This window comes from Culex pipiens, chromosome 3 (assembly GCF_016801865.2).
Source record: "Culex pipiens pallens isolate TS chromosome 3, TS_CPP_V2, whole genome shotgun sequence".
In the NCBI taxonomy this organism is placed as follows: Eukaryota; Metazoa; Arthropoda; class Insecta; order Diptera; family Culicidae; genus Culex; species Culex pipiens.
Genome location: NC_068939.1, coordinates 40,887,517 through 40,905,542, shown reverse-complemented (window position 1 = coordinate 40,905,542; position 18,026 = coordinate 40,887,517). Strand labels below are relative to the sequence as shown.

The following is an 18,026-nucleotide window of genomic DNA, read 5'->3' as shown; positions in this document are numbered from 1 at the left end:
GTCATGCTATTATTCGATCACCACAATCACTCACCCCTAACGAACAGCGACACAAAAGCACACAAAAAAATAACCTGCATAATCACGACTTCGCGTCCCCACTTCCAGCGCACCAATGATGCTATTATTCGATTACCACAATCACTCATCCGATACGAACAGCGACACAAAAGCACACAAAAAAATTAACCTGCATAATCACGATTTCGCGTCCCCACTTCCAGCGCACCAATGATGCTATTATTCGATTAGCACAATCACTCATCCGATACGAACAACGACACAAAAGCACACAAAAAAATTAACCTGCATAATCACGATTTCGCGTCCCCACTTCCAGCGCACCAATGATGCTATTATTCGATTAGCACAATCACTCATCCGATACGAACAGCGACACAAAAGCACACCAAAAATTAACCTGAATAATCACGATTTCGCGTCCCCACTTCCAGCGCACCAATGATGCTATTATTCGATTAGCACAATCACTCATCCGATACGAACAGCGACACAAAAGCACACCAAAAATTAACCTGAATAATCACGATTTCGCGTCCCCACTTCCAGCGCACCAATGATGCTATTATTCGATTAGCACAATCACTCATCCGATACGAACAGCGACACAAAAGCACACCAAAAATTAACCTGAATAATCACGATTTCGCGTCCCCACTTCCAGCGCACCAATCAAAAGTGCATTAAATGTGATCTTTTTGGTCAGTAAGTGGCATACATTTGCGTGCTTACTCGAGGCGGTGCTGTTGCTGGTAAGTTTATAGCCCAAATAGTATTTTTGGAGCTTTAATCGTATGGACAGCTGCCAAATTGGTTTGGCTTCTTTGGGCATACCGAAGGCACCAAAAAAGTTTCAGTCGGATTAAAAAATACAAAAAAATCGAATGACCGAAATCTCACAGAATTGCTCAGTAATGAAATACTTATAGTTTATAAACAAACACCTTTTATATTTTCTATTTGTTTTTTTATAAGTCTTGTACCGGTTTTTAAGCAGAACTTAAACCGGACACAATTCTCTCCCCATTTATTAAGTCATCACTTCCAATTCCAACTCGTAATCGTTGGCCGCTTAGGCCGCTCCCCAGCGCCACTTCTCCCATTAGCACATATCGGCCTATCGGGCAGAAATTGATCAATTTACGCTTTTAATTACAGCCTCTGCCTGGTGCCCTCAACGTTCGTCTCGTCACCCCCTTGAAGCCCAACCGTTCGTTCGTTAAGTCTCGCCGCAGTTCTTTCATGAGACAAATTGAAACAAGCAAAAAAAAAAAAGTAAGCAAACTCTCCATCAACTTGTCTCGCCGCCCGTCAACCTCGAAGAACTCTCCTCCGTACAAGTCAAGTCTTGGAACTAACGATTCCAGCAATTACGACGACGACGACGACGACTTCAGGAACATCAGCGTTGAGAGGACGCGGGCAGAGTGAAGTTCTCAGTGGTTGTGCCAAGTGTTACCGAAAATTGTGAGTTTGTTTTTAAAGTCATTAAAATGTCGCTTTGACGCTAGATTTAGGATAGAGAGCAAATTGTTGATTTTTTTTCTTGTTTGTGCTAACCTTAGGTTATAGAAAGAGCGTGGAGGTCGCTTCGCTAGTTAACCCCTTTGAATTTTTGTTCGCTTTCGATTCGTTCCGGGTCAACTCGATCTGACCTCGGTGCAGCAAATATGGCTGGGGGGGCAAAGCAATGAATGAGAGAGGAACGAGGTGTTGAGTTTTTCAGTTTTAGTTTTATTTAAAACAACTTTTATTTGCTGGTTTGGTTGGTGTTGAACATTCTTTGTTACTAAACATTTACTTTGGTTATTGTGTTTTGTTTATTTTGGTGGTGTATTAAATGCCTGATTTTTCTCTTCTTTCAAATACGTTTGTTTCATTTTCACTTTGTACAGATTACTACAGTTAAAAGTTCGATAGTTATAAGGCTTCGAATCTCTTCAAACTAAATCCACCTGACTGGAATGAGAACAAGTTCGAGCAAAAGAGACGCAAAGTTTACAGATGTTGTAAGTTGCTGGTTAGACTAAGAGTACACAATAGATTATAGATAGTTAAATTTAGTATTATAGATTTGTGCGATTTTTTAAAGTTCTCTGTTGAATACTGTTTGTTTATTTGTTTCTTCTCTATTTCATCTTCAAAATATAACAATAAAAGCAATAACGTTATCTCTACTAAATGACCGTGTGCCACTTGGTGACACGTTCTAGTTTTGCCGTGTTGAGTTATCGATAACGATTACCTAATCTAAGTACAGGAATCAATCGCCAGGTGCCTCCAGCTTGATTACAGTATACGAAAAAAAGAGCATTTGATGATTAAAGTATTTTTTAATTCTAAAACTACTTAACTTAATGTTGAGAAAGATTTTTAGTCAAAGAAAAAAACGGTTTGCAAATAAAATTCATTAATCAAATATAAAAATGCGTTGTCCAGTGCTAAAATCAGGTTTTCGCCGTCATTTTTGTCGCTAAACTAAAAATAGATTAGACTTTTGAAAGTAACGATTACTATTTTTTTGAAAAGTTCGTTTAGAAAACACACCGTGATGTTTTTTATAATATTATAATATAATATTATAATATTATTATTTTATTATATTATATATCTTATAGCATTGTTTACGTAACATTCAAGGTTGTAAACGATAAAATTATCGAGGTTCGATAACGATAACGATAATTCTATCGTTATCGTTGGGACGATAACGATAATCTACCGTAATCGCTATCGTTATTCCGATAATTCTATCGGTGATTATTTTATTGACGATAATTGACGATAACTTATATTTAATAGATTTCTAAAATTGACTAAAACCAACCAAATTATCTTGAATTTTCAAGCTTTCTTTAAGTAAATATTTTTTTGATAATATGGTAAGTTTCAAAGTATAAATATTTTAAAATAAATCACAAAATACCGTTTTTTTAATACCAATTTTTTTATAATTTGCAATATGGGTATCAAACGATTCGCAATTTTGCATTCTTTTGCACTGTTTTAGAGTGAATACTAACATTTTCACACAATAACGTATTTTCTCAAAAATATTTAAATTTTTGTAATTCGCAATATGGGTATCAAACGATTCGAAATTTTGCATTCTTTTGCACTGTTTTAGAGTGAATACTAACATTTTCGCACAATAACGTATTTTCTCAAAAATATTTAAATTTTTATAATTCGCAATATGGGTATCAAACGATTCGAAATTTTGCATGTATTTTAATTGTTTTAGAGTTTTTTGAATGAAATACTAAAATTTTCACAAAATAGCGTATTTTCTCGAAAATACTCAAATTTTTAAAATTCACAATATTGGTATCAAACAATTCGGTAGTTTGCATGTATTTAAACTGTTTTAGAGTTTTTTTTATTGAAAAACTTAAATTTTCTCAAATTACCGTATTTGCTCGAAAATACTCAAATTTTTGAATTCGCAATATGGGTATCAAACGATTCAAAATTTTCCATGTATTTTAACAGTTTTAGAGATTTTTGAATGAAATACTCAAATTTTCACAAAATACCTTATTTTCTCCAAAATACTCAAATTTTAATAATTCGCAATATGTGTATCAAACGATTCGAAATTTTGCATGTATTTTAACTGTTTTAGAGTTTTTTTTAATGAAAAAGCAGGTAAAATTTCGCTTCGTTTGATACCTATGTTGCAAATTATAAAAAACTGAGCATTTTCGGGAAAATACGGTATTTTGTGAAAACTTAAGTATTTCATTCGAAAAACTCTTAAACAGTTTAAATACATGCAAAATTTCAAATCGTTTGAATCCCATATTGCGAATTATAAAAATTTGAGTATTTTCGAGAAAATACGGTATTTTGAGAAAATTTTAGTATTTCATTCAAAAAACTCTAAATCAGTTAAAATACATGCAAAATTTCGAATCGTTTGATACCCATATTGCGAATTCAAAAAAAAAAAGAGTTTTTTCGAGAAAATACCATATTTTGTGATAATTTTAGTTTTTTATTCAAAAACTCTAAATTATAAAATTTTTAATACTTTAAAAAAATACTTGTGAAGTTTTAAAACAGCGGTTTTAAAATAAATGTTGAAAAACTAGGGTTTTCATGGTTTTTGGCAATTCCTATATAACAGACATGATTTTTCAGTCTCGAAAATATTTTTTCCGGAAAGCTCGTCCAATTTCCCACAAGTTTGTCTTTTACCACATTTCAATTGAAAATATGGGCTTTCAGATACATATAAGCTAATTGCATTGCTCATAACTGAAAACAGAATATTTTTTCGGTATAGTTCAGTGGATGGTAGTATCCTTGATAGTAGGGGAAATTCTCGTATGTTTGGCAGGTTAAGCACTCGCTCCTAATTCCATCCAATTTGCTCATTTTCACTATTTAATCAACTAATTTTGCAAAACTTTTTAAAGAATCTTGCTTGCTCACTTCCTATTGAGCTATTTATCACTCGATTTCAGTTGAAAACGCTTTTTATGAGCTGTAATCGAATGTTAAAGTTCTGATTTGGCAACATTAGAGGCACGCTGGAATTAGATGCTGTTCCCCTAAATTAGCTTAAATCATCAAAAAACGAGTTGTTCTGAAAAGCAGTCAAAGACAAACTTATGGGAAATTGGACGAGTTTTCCGGCAAAAATATTTTTGAGAATGTAAAATCAAGTCTGTCATATAGGAATTGCCAAAAACCACAAAATACCTAGTTTTTTAACATTTTTATTTTTTTAAACCGCTGTAACTACACAAGGATTGAACTTAGGACAGTGGTCTAGAGAATCGATTCCCGTATTCAGCTTTTGAAAATTTTGAGGTTTAGAGCACTTTAAAAAAAGTGTTAGTAAATGATTTTTGTATTATTTTAGGAGAGTTGCTCTGCCCACCATTGAAAAAACGGCTAATATCCACTTTTGGCAAAAACGAGATATTAGCACCAGGTGGTAGAGGATGTGCCAACGCATCTTCTGGAACTCGAATTTCACTGAAATAGTGTTTAGACTTGGCTGCCGATGCGAAAAACCAAACGGCTAATATGCCACTCTTATGGGAAATTGCCTTGACGGAGATTTTGTGACAAACACTAAAACGCGTTTTTCTCGGAATACTTGATTTGGCATAATAGCCGAATTTTCAATTATGGGCAGTGCTCTATCCTATACTTTTCGTTAATCGTTTGTAGTATTTTAGGCTATTCTCACAAAAATTTTGAACAAAAAAAATTGTGGGCTCACCTTAAACTTGACTTTTGAACTTAAAAATAAAAAAATCAAAAAAAATGGCGTGTTTTCTCTTTTATTTTTCGGAAAGCCCGTCAAATTTCCAACAAGTTTGTCTTTGACTACTTTTTTATACGATGCAATGGCTTCGAAATACAGCAATATTGAAATTCAGGATTACAAAAACATTTAAAACACTTTGTTTAAACTTTCTGATCTTTCAGATAGTAATATTATCAAAATTTGACAAACTTTTAAAATTTTCCTTAGAAGTAGAATTACACACTTCGATTTTTTTACCGAATTCGGTAGTAGAAAAATCGGTAAAGTTTAGATCGGTCTACATCTGTCAAAATGAACAAAATTTTCCCGAATATTGGTTGCACGATTAACAATAATGAGCTTCTTTACCGAATTTTGGTATGTTTTACCGAATTCTGTAATTTTCACTTTACTGAACTATTCAGCAGTTGAAAATTCGCTAACATTTATCGAATTCGGCAAAACATCTAAGTGTGCAGGTTTGAAAACTTTCGTTCTTATTAAATTGTAATGTTTTCTATTAAATAGGTGTCATTTTTTTGCCCTTACGCATCCATGTTTCATTTTTTGTCTTTTTTTCCTTAAAGACTTATAAAAAAATGAAAATTAAAATTGCCTTGCTTGATTTTTTAGTTTTTTAGTGAAATATAAAGATAGCAGCTGTCAAATAAGCATGGAAACTTGTATGGACGAACCAACAATGCAAAATTGTTTCTTTAGGTCATAGAGCAGGCATTTACAAAGCGTAGAATCTTAATCTGATTTCCTTTTCTAAATTGTAACAGTGGATGGTGTTGTTTAGAAGTATATTCTTATAGATATTAATTAATCTGTAATCGAGATTGATTCCTGTACTCAAACTTTTGCTTGAATTAACTATTCTACGCACAACGTAAAAAGGCCAATGTTCTTCCGGCGATATTCCTCTAGTCTACTATCTACACAACGAAATTACAATCCTCCTATCGATACGTATTTCCAATAACTGTAGCTTACGTTTATTTACGAGTTTCTACTAAAAGGCCATCATCACAATTATATTTTCCGCGATTCTCCCACAACTTCGACCTAATCTCAAACGTATCCGCTGGACTCCAGCTTGAGGGCAGCCTCATAAGTGGGCAAACCTGTCTGGTCGATGATTCGACTCATGTCCAACCGTACGATTCCGTTCTCGTTGAGATTGCGGATCGTACTATCCCCAGAACTTCCCGACTCCAAACTCCCACCGGGAGTCACTGCTTCCTCACTGCGATTTGTAGGATTTGAAAGATTTTCGATGGCTCCAGAGGGGATTCCACTGTTGTTGTTGTTTTCATCATCACGTCCGGCTCCGTCGTTCAAGTTCTCGTTGTTGTTGGCGTCTTCAGACGGTTCCACAATGGTTTCAGGGTTAACCAGATTGCCGTTGTCATCATGACTCGGGTCAGTGCAATCCGCAAGGTTGCGAACAACCGCCGTCGGCGAGCAGCGATTCTCGTTGTTGTTGGCATCGTGGCTCGTCACCATGGCCGCGTCCACAAACTGGCCACAGTTACGGCAGTACACCTGCAGACTGGTTCCGCCGGCGCCGCCGACCTGGCAACAGTTGTGACAGTCGATGGCCTCGCGGATGTCGGTGAATTCCGTCGGTTCCAGCAGTTCCGGCTTTTGGCCCAACAGCCCGCCCTTTGTCGGATAGCTCAGGCCCAGTTCCTTCCACTGGGCGGCCACCTCGGCATGCATTTTGTCCTGGGCCAGCACGGTGTCGTAACTGGGTGGAGGGCCGCCCGAGGCGGGATGCTGCTGGTGGTGGTGATAGGCCGCCGAGTGGCAGTGGTTCACGGCCATCACGGCCGGCAGCGGTTGGTACTCGTTGCCGGTGCTGATGTCCAGGTAGTTGTCCGAGAGTCCCGGGACTGAGCACTGTGGAAATATGAAAATTTAATTTAGAAACTTTTGATATCAATACAATTTGCATTTAGCATATTCTCAAACATACTTTTAGATAGAACTTGACATTTGTTATTGTAACAATTTTGTTGAATTCAGAATTGAATTTAAGATTATCAGAGGTATTTGTCGGAAATAACTCGATTTGATATGAAAAGACTATCAATTCAACTGATGTTTGTTCATTTTAAATCCTCACGAAAAGGTTGTAAAATCGCTGCACTTTAATGCTAAAATTGCAAGTGTGCATGAAGCATGCCGACAAGCCTTGTGACATGCAGGAAAATCTGAAAAATGTCAAACTATATTGGAAAATGCACCTTGGACATTTTTTCGTTAAAATCTGCCATTCGTAAGTCAACGTCATGTAAGCTACTAGTACTAAGCTAGGAAAATAGAGTGTAATATTATGTCAAACATGTCAAACCAACATCCCTTGTGCATTTTTCGCACAGTTTGAGGAATTCACTTCAATAAAAAAATATATTAACAAATATCAGTGGTTTTTTCACGAATCTGAGAAAATAAAATAATTCAATATAATGTTATACACCATGAGATGCCAATAAAATAACGAGATTCGGGATTATTGCAATGATACAGGCAAAGGTTTAGTTGAACTCATCGATTCGAATTATTTGTGAGGCTATATCTCAGAAATTAATTGCCAGATTTTCTGATTTTCGAAGTCCCAGAGAGAGAATTGCAGAAATTTGTCAGCGTTTCAAGGATATTTTTCACAGAGTTTCTTTTCTTCCAAAAGTATTGTTAAAATTCAAAAAGAAAAGAACGAAATTCTAGAGTATATTTTCAAAACAACCTATAAGTCATGGTTTTCCTATGCATATAGGACCTTTCGAAAAATTAATCTAGCATTCATAAATACAAGTAGGTATAACTTGAAAAAGGTACAATTTACTAAAATAAAAATACGACAATGTGCTTTTCAAATGCAAATTAGATTTTTTTTCTAAAAAAATTTTAATAGCTTTTTTGTCCATGTTTTCGATATTTTACAAAAAACACGACATTAAAAAAATAAAAAAAAACACGGATTTTTTTAATTTGTCATTATTAGTCCCCTAAAACAATTCGAAAAATTTCGAAGATAAATTTTGGGAATTAATTTTTTTAATGATAAAAACTTAATTAAAAATTCCGTTTTATTTCGCGTGTCAATTTTTTTTTCTAAAAAGTCCTAATCGTAACAAACAACTTTGTCAAAGACACCAAATCGATCAGAAAATCTCTCCTCACGATACAGAATTTACATACAAATTTTGTATGAGCAGCCCATAAAATTGTATGGAGACTTGTATGGAAAAACGAGTGATGCAAAATTGCTTCTTTTGACATAGTTTCATCCAAATCATAAAAGAAAATAAAAAAATCGCGACAAAAAAAACATATTGTAGAGAACTATCCACCTAAAGAATAATTCTCTAGCATCTCGCATTATTTGTTTGGGTTTTTTTTTATTATCTGGATGAAACTTTGTCCATGCACTCCCTATTTCAAAAGAAGCCGTTTTGCATCACCTGTATTTCCATAAACAATTCAAAACAATTTTTCGGGCTTGTCATACAAAATGGACAGGGATTTTTTTTTTGGTATTTAGTTTGCCTTTGAGCAATTCTCTAGGAAATGGTTTTTTTAATTTTCATTTTTGTATTTTTTAATCCGTCTGAAATTTTTTGGTGCCTTTGGTTTGTCCAAAATATCCATTTTGCATCATTTGTTTGTCCACATAATTTTCCCTACAAATTTGGCAGCTGTCCATACAAAAAAGATGCATGAAAATTCAAAAATCTGTATCTTTTGAAGAATTTTTTTTGATCGATTTGGTGTCTTCGGCAAAGTTGTAGGTATGGATAAAGACTACACAGATAAAAATGATACACGGTAAAAAATAGTGATTTTTAATTTAACTTTTTGTCACTAAAAATTGAATTGCAAAAAAACACTTTTTTTTTTTTTCATTTTCTGATATGTTTTAGCGGACATCAAATGCCAACATTTCAGAAATTTCTAGAATGGGCAAAAAATCTTTGACCGGGTTATGAATTTTTGAATCAATACTGATTTTTTCATAAAATCGAAATATTGGTCGCAAAATTTTTTCAATTTCATTTTTCGATGTTAAATTAAATTTGCAATCAAAAAGTACATTAGTGAAATCTTCATTAAGTGCACCGCTTTCAAGTTAAAGCCATTTTTAGGTAACTTTTTTGTAAATATTGCGCATATTTGCTGACCCTTGAATAAAATTATTTTTGAAAAGCTGAAAAAATTCTCTATATTTTGTTTTTTTAACTATGTTGATACGACCGTTAGTTGCTGAGATATTGCCATGCAAAGGTTTTAAAACAGGTAAATTGATGTTTTCTAAATCTCACCCAAACAACCCACCATTGTCTAATGTCGATATCACAGCAACTAATGGTCCGATTTTCAATGTTAAAATATGAAACATTCGTGAAATTTTCCGGTCGAGAGCAATATTTTAGAATTTTTTAAATCAAGACTAATATTTCAAAAGATCGTAATATTGAATGTGTAGGTCCTTTTGAAATGTTAGTCTTGATTTTAAAAAATGATAATATTGTTTTCGAAGAGATTGGAAAATTTCACGAATGTTTCATAAGTTAAGTGAAATAAATTGTTAACTCCTTTATTTGACGGCCTAGCCAAATGGTGTCTTCGGAAGAGTTTTTTTTTCAAGTACAAAGAAGTTATTGACATACAGGGTGACGACTTTCCAGGGTGTCAACCAAAAACTAACTTTGTTGGATGACGTTGTAGGGCTTTGGTGTCTTCGGCAAAGTTGTAGAGGATAAAATTTCATGAAAGTGGCTATGTTTACAAAATTGCGCATTTTGGCGCTAAATCGAACAATGCACCTGAAAGTACACACTTTCAACTACATTTTCTGAAAATATCTCCGTGTTTATCGGTGTCTATTTTTAGATATCTCAACTTTGGCGAAGACACCAAAGCCCTACAACGTCATCCAACAAAGTTAGTTTTTGGTTGACACCCTGGAAGGTCGTCACACTGTATGTCAATAATTTCAAAAGATATCCCTTTTCAAGAACAACAACTCTTCTGAAGACACCATTTGGCTAGGACGTCAAATAAAGGAGTCATCAATTTATTCCACTTTAGTTTGCCATTCCGAACACTGTGGAATGGTCACTATTTTTAAATATCGAAAAACTGCAAATATTTCGCTGAAATCAAACTTCTTCATGATTCTGAGAAATTACTCCAACAATTGCGTAAAATTGCCCTGAGGCATACAGATTCTCATTTGTTGCCAAAGCAGTGAATTTGTTACAAATTAGCTGCTGCTGCTGCTGGTGAACTCGAAAAAAGGGCATAAATTAATTTAAATCCTTCTCTTGACGCTAGCCATCGTCGGCGTCGTCGTCATCGTCGTAAACAGGGCTATTCATATTAATTATCCGCAGCTTGTGTCCGGTCCGGAGAGGATCTATGACCTGGACTGTACGGTCGAGTAAAAGTGATGCTTCTGGGGAGAATTAAATAGTGTCAACGGACAGTTGGCGGGTCATTTACATGAGCTTTTATTTAGGGGGGAGGGCCGGCATGATGGAGTTCAGAAAATGTGTATAGACATTGTAGGGTAATGATCGGAAGAGTATCGATTTTTAGCTCTGTGCAGTTCGATTAGGTTTTTTGGGTTGATGAACTGTCAGCTGATTCAAAACATCCAGTATTTGCATGTGGATGTCTAAATGACACATAAATTTGCATCGTAAGAAAGTAGCACCACCCGTCTAGCGCGTGCAACAATTCGTTCCCAGCTTCAGTTCGCCACAAACACACGGTTAATTAATGCTCAGGTGATGTGGCACGAGGACTTTCGTGACACTGTTTGTTTTTATGTGTGCGAAATTAATAAACACACATTTTTACACAGTGAAAACTTTTTGTCCTACAGCAAAACCTCTCGTGTAATTTTTTTACTCTTGTTTTTTTCTCTCACTTACAGTCATCATCACCATCTGTCTGGTCTTGTCGTCACATTGTGACGGCCGTAAAAAGTCCTTCCTCGTGGAAAAAAGTGGCTCCCACCGTGACACGTCAGCGGTGGAGTTTTGAATATTTTATGCATTACCCCACAGAGCGACACGGTTAGGAGAGGGTGGTGTTTTATTTTGGCTGGCAGTGCCATTCTCCCCCTGGGGGGGTGTTACCATTGTGCCCTCCTACACTAAAAGTTCTGCTCACATTTCTGGTTGCTATTAATTTTCCGACCTTGGACCATGGAGCCGTGGACCTAATTTTACAGTTTCATAAATTTAATAAAATTTAAATCAACGTTTGACCTACATTAAATTTATTTAATCTGAATTAAAAAAAAATATATACAAAAAGATTTTTAAAACCCAAAAAAAATAAATAATAATAATAATTTAAAATTACTTCTACCTGAGAAATTTTCAAATCTTTTTATCTATGATTTCGCGACGCAAAAAAAAAAGAAACAACCTCCAACGGGATGGGACCACACTAAACGCGATGGAGTTGATGGGTTTTGTATGGGGAACCTTCACCGTTAGGTGCAGGGACATTATTATTTGTAAGTAGGATAACCAAGCTGAAGCTGATGGAAGCATACAAGAGGTCACGTGAGGGGTATACTTAGGGGACCGCGGCGGCGGGGGAAAAGTCTGAATGAATTTGGTGCGTTCATTGAGGTGAAAGGTTATGCGTTGAAGGGACGGAAAGTTTGAAAACAGATTTTTTCAATCTGGGTTTTATACACAAATAATGCATCACCTGATTTTGTCCACCTTTAATTTTGGAATCATTTTATTTCCGGTTTTAGTGACACAGAAATAGTTAGATATTTTTTATGCTTCCTAAAGCTTTTGGGCAATTCTCTCAGATTTCGGTCATTCGATTTTTTTTTGTATTTTTTAATCATTCATTGAATGTTTGACCCTTTTGAAATGTTAGTCTTGATTTGAATTTTTTTAAATATTGTTTTCGGAAAGATCTGAAAATTTCACGAATGTTTCACATTTTAACTTTGTAAATCGGACCATTAGTGGCTGAGATATCGGCGTTAGAAAATGATGGGTTGTTTGGGTGAACCTTAGAAAACATCAATTTTCCTGTTTTTAAACACTTGCATGGCAATATCTCAGCAACTAAGGGTCGTATCAACAAAGTTCAAAAAAGCAAAATACAGAGACTTTTCTCAGCTTTTCAAAAATATTTTTTTCAAAAGTGGGCAAACATGTGCACTAATTTAAAAAAAATTAAAAACTGCGACTATTTTTAAAAAAGTTACATAAAAATGGCTTGAACTTGAAAACGGTGCACTTTATCAAAATTTCATTAAAATACTTTTTGATTACAAATTTGATTTTACGTCGAAAAATGAAGTTAAAAAATTTTGCGACCAATATTTCGATTTTTTGAAAAAATCAGTATTTATTAAAAAAATTCATAATTCGGCCAAAGATTTTGCACAACCTGAAAATTTCTGAAAAGTTGGCATTTGATGTCCTCTAAAAAATATAAAAAAATAAAATAAAAATAGTGTTTTTTGCAAATCAAGTTTTAGTGACAAAAAGTTAAATAAAAAATCACTTATTTTTTTTACCGTGTATTATTATTTTTCAGTGTAGTCCATATCCATACCTACAACTTGCCGAAGACATCAAATCGATCAAGAATTTCTTTCAAAAGATACAGATTTTTGAATTTTCATAAATCATTTTTGTATGGACAGCTGCCAAATTTGTATGGAAAATTATATGGACAAACTAATGTTGCAAAATGGCTTCTTTGGGCATATCAAAGGCACCAAAAAAGGTTCAGTCGGATTAAAAAATACAACAAAAAAACGAAATACGGAAATCTGAGAGAACTGCTCTATTACCCTTATTTAGATGTAATTGTACAATTTTTCTTGAAAAAATAAATGCTCCAAATATTTATAAATTTACAAAAAAATCCGGCACAACATTTTTCAACATTCATTACTTTTTTGTTCTGTGTAGCAAGTCTTGGATAAACTGTTATTGAGGGTAGGCGCAAAATTGAGACTGTTTTGCCTTCCTCACTGAGGTAAGACCATAAACCTCGTAGACCCACCTTTATGGTATACCTATCGACTCAGAATCGAAAACTGAACAAGTGTTTGTCTATGTTCCTGTGTGGGTGTGTAACTCAGTTTTCTCAGCACTGGTTCAACCGATTTTATCCAAAAAGGTCGCATTTGACTCGGTTTCACGGTCCCATACGTCGCTGTTAAAATTCATTAAGTTTTGATAAGTAGTTCAAAAGTTATGTATAAAAATGTGTTTACGCTCAAAACGAGATTCGATTAGTGGCCAGAAATCGTATCAAGTAGGATCATTTTATGCATCGTTTGATAGATATCTGGCAACACTGTAGCTAGTTATGACTTTTCTGATTTCGGCTCTCACTTATTTCTATGAAAATTATGTCCGGATCAATACACCAATACACAGATAATTATTCAAAATACATTCCAAACAAGTCCAAAGGTTTGATGATCTGGCAACACTGTACTTAGGTAGTTATGCACTTTCTTGAAGCCAAATCTCACTTATTTGTAACTTTATCCGAATGAAAAATCCGAAGCATTGGTTGAATACACAGTAAAAAATTTCTGTGTAAAATCGCATGCAAAAGCATGCACATCACCTTTGTGAGCAAAAGCATGTAATATTGTATGAGAAAACGTGTACACAAAAAGCATGTACAAAAGAAAAAAAAAAGGATTTTGCATACGGGTCATTCCACCTGAAGTGTGCAAGAAAAATGCAAATTTGAAAATTACCATCTCCGATTCTGCTCAAATTTGGCAGAGCGGTTGAGACTATCAAAACATGCAAAAATCCCGAATTTCATCCAAATCGGACCACCCCCTCTATTTTTGTACCCTCCCAAAAAATCGACTTTTTGGCGATTTTTGAGCGAAACCTCTATCTTCAAACGACGATAACTCAGGAACCACACATCTTAAAAAATAAATAGGGCTGTTTTGAGATACGGCCATTTAAAGTTTTCAATTGCGCAATACAGGTAGAAAAAATATTTTAATCTAAATTTTGATCACGGAAATGGATTCTACGTCCGATGTTCTTCAAAATTGCGTCCAAGACCGACCCTCTAAGATGTGTGGTTCCTGAGTTATCGTCGTTTGAAGATAGAGGTTTCGCTCAAAAATCGTCAAAAAGTCGATTTTTTGGGAGGGTACAAAAATGGAGGGGGTGGTCCGATTTGGATGAAATTCGGGATTTTTGCATGTTTTGATAGTCTCAACAGCTCTGACAAATTTGAGCATAATCGGAGATGATAATTTTCAAATGCTGTTCCGCTTCAGATGGAATGACCCATACCTCAAAAATAACAACAATCTGGAGAGAGTCATATCCAGATTACTAAGTCCACGCTCCAACCAACTCGGCTATCGGTTGTGAAAGCGGCTGGTTCAATGTCGATGATAGCCGAGATGGTTGGGGCGCGGACTTAGTAATCTGGATATGACTCTCTCCAGATTGTTGTTATTTTTGGGGTATGCAAAATTCTTTTTTTTTTTTTTGTACATGCTTTTTGTGTACACGTTTTCACATACAATATTACATGCTTTTGCTCACAAAGGTGATGTGCATGATTTTGCATGCGATTTTACCATCGGATTTTTTGCTGTTTAGGTTATCGAAAGACCTCCCAAACGAGGTCAAAACATTGAAAATCTGGAAACTCTGTCCCAAGATATGTCCATTTAAGTGTCAATTTTTTATTGTTTTCGCAGCTGGATCACACTTATCTGTGTTTTGTTTATAGATTACAATGGAATGGAAACAATGATGCAAAATTGTTGATCAGAAATTTTTAATTTTAATACATTCAAAACTTTTTTTTTCTTATTAAAAAACTTTTTTTTTTATTTTTTCATCTTTCAAATTCATCAAATAAATTTTCAAACTTTTGACTTTCCTCGGCTAATAAAAAAACCTACTCACCGCAAAAATGCGCCTACCCCCCCACGAAGGTGCGCTCTTTGTGTACGCAGCGATGGAAAAGAATGGAAATTTCCCTCCTTGAGGGGAACTTTTTTTTTCTATGTCAAGGAAAATTGCGGCCGTAAAAATTACGTACGTACGTGAAGGTACATGCGAACTCTTTCATTCGGTTTCATGTTCATGAAAAATTAACCTCGAGCCAACTTTTGCTCTTCTCTGTGCTCGGAAAGAAAGCTCCGGATAATAACTGTGCAGTGGCTTTTCACAATCAAACAGGTGACAAAGACCAGTGTGAAATCCAGCAAAGTTCAGCAGCTGTGCTCCGCGAAAAGCTATCTGCGTCATCATTCAAAAAGATTTGAATTATTGAGGGTTTTACAACGGTTTACAGCAAACGACAAATTGGACAGTCATACTTTTAGTTTCCGCTGAAAGTACACACCTGTTCGACGCTGTAGATTTCCATGTTGGCTTCCTGCTCGAGCCACTGCTGCCGGTAGGCCGATCCGGACTGCTTTTTGATGTTCCGGTGGCAGCAATAGCACACGAAGAACACCACCGTGATGACCACTGACAGCATCGCCCTGTGGAAGAAGGGGGGAATTCTAAATTTAGATCAATTTGTATGCATATTATTTAAATTGAACCCTAAATAAAAATTTCATGAACATTCTGTATTTTGATATTTTTAGAGTATTTCAAAGCTTCACCAACTTAAGTTATGTATTAACGGTTACAAGTTGGCTACACTTGTATCAAAGTCACGCACGACGATGATCCTAAACCTTAACCTTGAAATTTCTCACCGTTTGTTACTTCGAGGGTAGAGAAGCCTTTTTGAGGTTAATCTCTCAATTATTTAAAGAGAACCTGTACCGCTCACGGTACAAAATAAACAGTAGACCAAACATTCGAGATGTCCTCCGAAAAAAAACTTTCTTTGATTTTTCAACCCAGCGAACTAAACCCTTTTCAAACATTTGCCCATTGCCCCACTCCGAAAAGGACCTGACTCATCCACCACATACATACCTGAGAAAAAGCGCGCACAAACACGCGAGGATAATTTTCCGTGGAATTATCTGATGCCGCTTTGGACGTTATATAGTTTTGCCCCCCCACCAGCAACGATACCACCCTAATGATGATTACGTCTAGCCTTGCTGGGGATTGTGCCATAAAATAATTAAAAAAATGCGCGTTCCGTAAATTTGTCCGAACTTCTAAAAACTTAATGAGTTTGTTGTCCTTTGAAGACGAGTTTTGAAGGGCAATCACCGAAAACTTTTTGTTACGTAAACGGTATACAAACGTGACTTTATTTAGGTTTTTTTTTGTTCTTTGGTAAAGGTGATAGTTATTCAGGTGTAGTAGCTTGGAGCGTTGGATATGTCGAATGTTGCATGACTAGGGACAATTAAATGAAGGGGCATGTTTAATGTTTGAAAAGGCTTTGCTTGTTATCCGAAATAGCTTATATTTTTATCAAAATATTGCAGATATATTGTTGAAAATGAAATAACTGAAAAAAATGTCTTCTGAATTTAAATTACTGTATCCCATAATTCGACGTTTTTGAAGTTGATGACGCTTCAATTTCGTCAAGGTATGGTAGATTTGAGCTTTCTGAACACGCTTAAACGGACAAAATAGAATTTTACTGAATTCCCTGCCAATTAATAAAATTGTAAATTTGGTTACAAATGCTATGGAATAATGGTAATCAACCATGCACCCTCTTATTATTTTACTTACCCTACATAAACGTGGGTGCGCATGGTTGCTTAAGATAGTTCCATACACTGAAATAAAAAAATAGTACCAAATTCCTTTATTCTAGGAATTTTGCCTCTTTTCCTTATTTAGTAATTGGGTTTTTTGGATTACTTAATAAGGAAAGGAGCCAAAATTCCTAGAATTTAGGAATTTGGTACTTTTATTTTTTTTAAGTGTAGCATTTGTACAAGAAATTTACATTTTTATTTATTGGCAGGGAATCCACTACCCGAGCAGACGGAAATAACTATGGAATAACATTTTTTGATATTTGAAAATACTAGGCCAATAACATTTTATGTTATTTATAACAGACCCGAGCAGACGGAAATAACTTGGGAATAATATTTTTTGATATTAGAAAATACCAGGCCAATAACATTTTATGTTATTTATAACAAGAATTGTTATTCGTCGTTATTATTTTTTTGTTATTGGATTGTTATTGTAATAACAGACTAATAACATTTTCAGTTATTCTTCGAACCATTTTTGTGCATATGGAGCAAATAGTACTCGAGAATAACATTTGAGAAGGGCGTAAGGTATTTAAATATTTTTGTATTCTGTAATTTAAAAATTACTGTATCTCAAAGCCGTTGCGTCGTATCAAAAAGTGGTCAAAGACAAACTTGTAGGAAATTAGACGGGCTTTCTGAAAACAATACACTGAAACAAAAATACACGCCACATCTATGAGATTTTTTGATTTTTAAGTCTAAAAATTAAATTTGAAGGTGATGTCACGATTTTTTTTCGTTCAAAATTTTTGAGGAAATAGCCTTAAATGTTACTAAAAGACTGACGAAAAATGCAGGATGGTATGTCTCTCCTAAAAAAATACAAAATACATTTACTAAAACTGTTTTTTTGAAAAGTGGTCTAAACGTCAAAATTAAAAAAAAAACCGGTAGTGGGAATCGATTCTCCAGACAATTTTACATAAAAGTCTCCTTATTGACCATTGTCCTATGTCCAATCCTTGGGAAGATACAGCGGTT

General features: G+C 34.9%; 2 protein-coding genes across 7 annotated transcripts in view; one reads left to right on the top strand and one right to left on the bottom strand.

Moving 5' to 3' along the window:
- The window catches only part of LOC120426802 (probable beta-hexosaminidase fdl), an 86,737-nt gene that overhangs the window by 25,634 nt on the left and 43,077 nt on the right, over positions 1-18,026 (top strand). Inside the window, exons 2-3 of one of the 3 annotated variants that reach the window (XM_039591583.2) lie at positions 1,180-1,488; positions 1,917-2,030. The exons of 1 other annotated variant lie outside the window; for it this stretch is intronic. The gene's annotated coding sequence lies outside the window, so the exon portion shown is untranslated. The remainder of the gene's footprint in view (positions 1-1,179; positions 1,489-1,916; positions 2,031-18,026) is intronic. One more of the 3 variants, XM_039591582.2, reaches the window with a different exon arrangement.
- LOC120426803 (uncharacterized) overlaps positions 2,799-18,026 on the bottom strand; it is a 39,371-nt gene continuing 24,143 nt past the window's right edge. For all 4 annotated transcript variants that reach the window (XM_039591588.2, XM_052711091.1, XM_052711092.1 and 1 more), the window contains 2 exons: positions 15,692-15,833; positions 2,799-7,189 (listed from right to left, as the gene is read on the bottom strand). In XM_039591588.2, the coding sequence (XP_039447522.1) occupies positions 6,359-7,189; positions 15,692-15,833 (973 nt within the window). In that variant the 3' untranslated portion in view covers positions 2,799-6,358. The remainder of the gene's footprint in view (positions 7,190-15,691; positions 15,834-18,026) is intronic.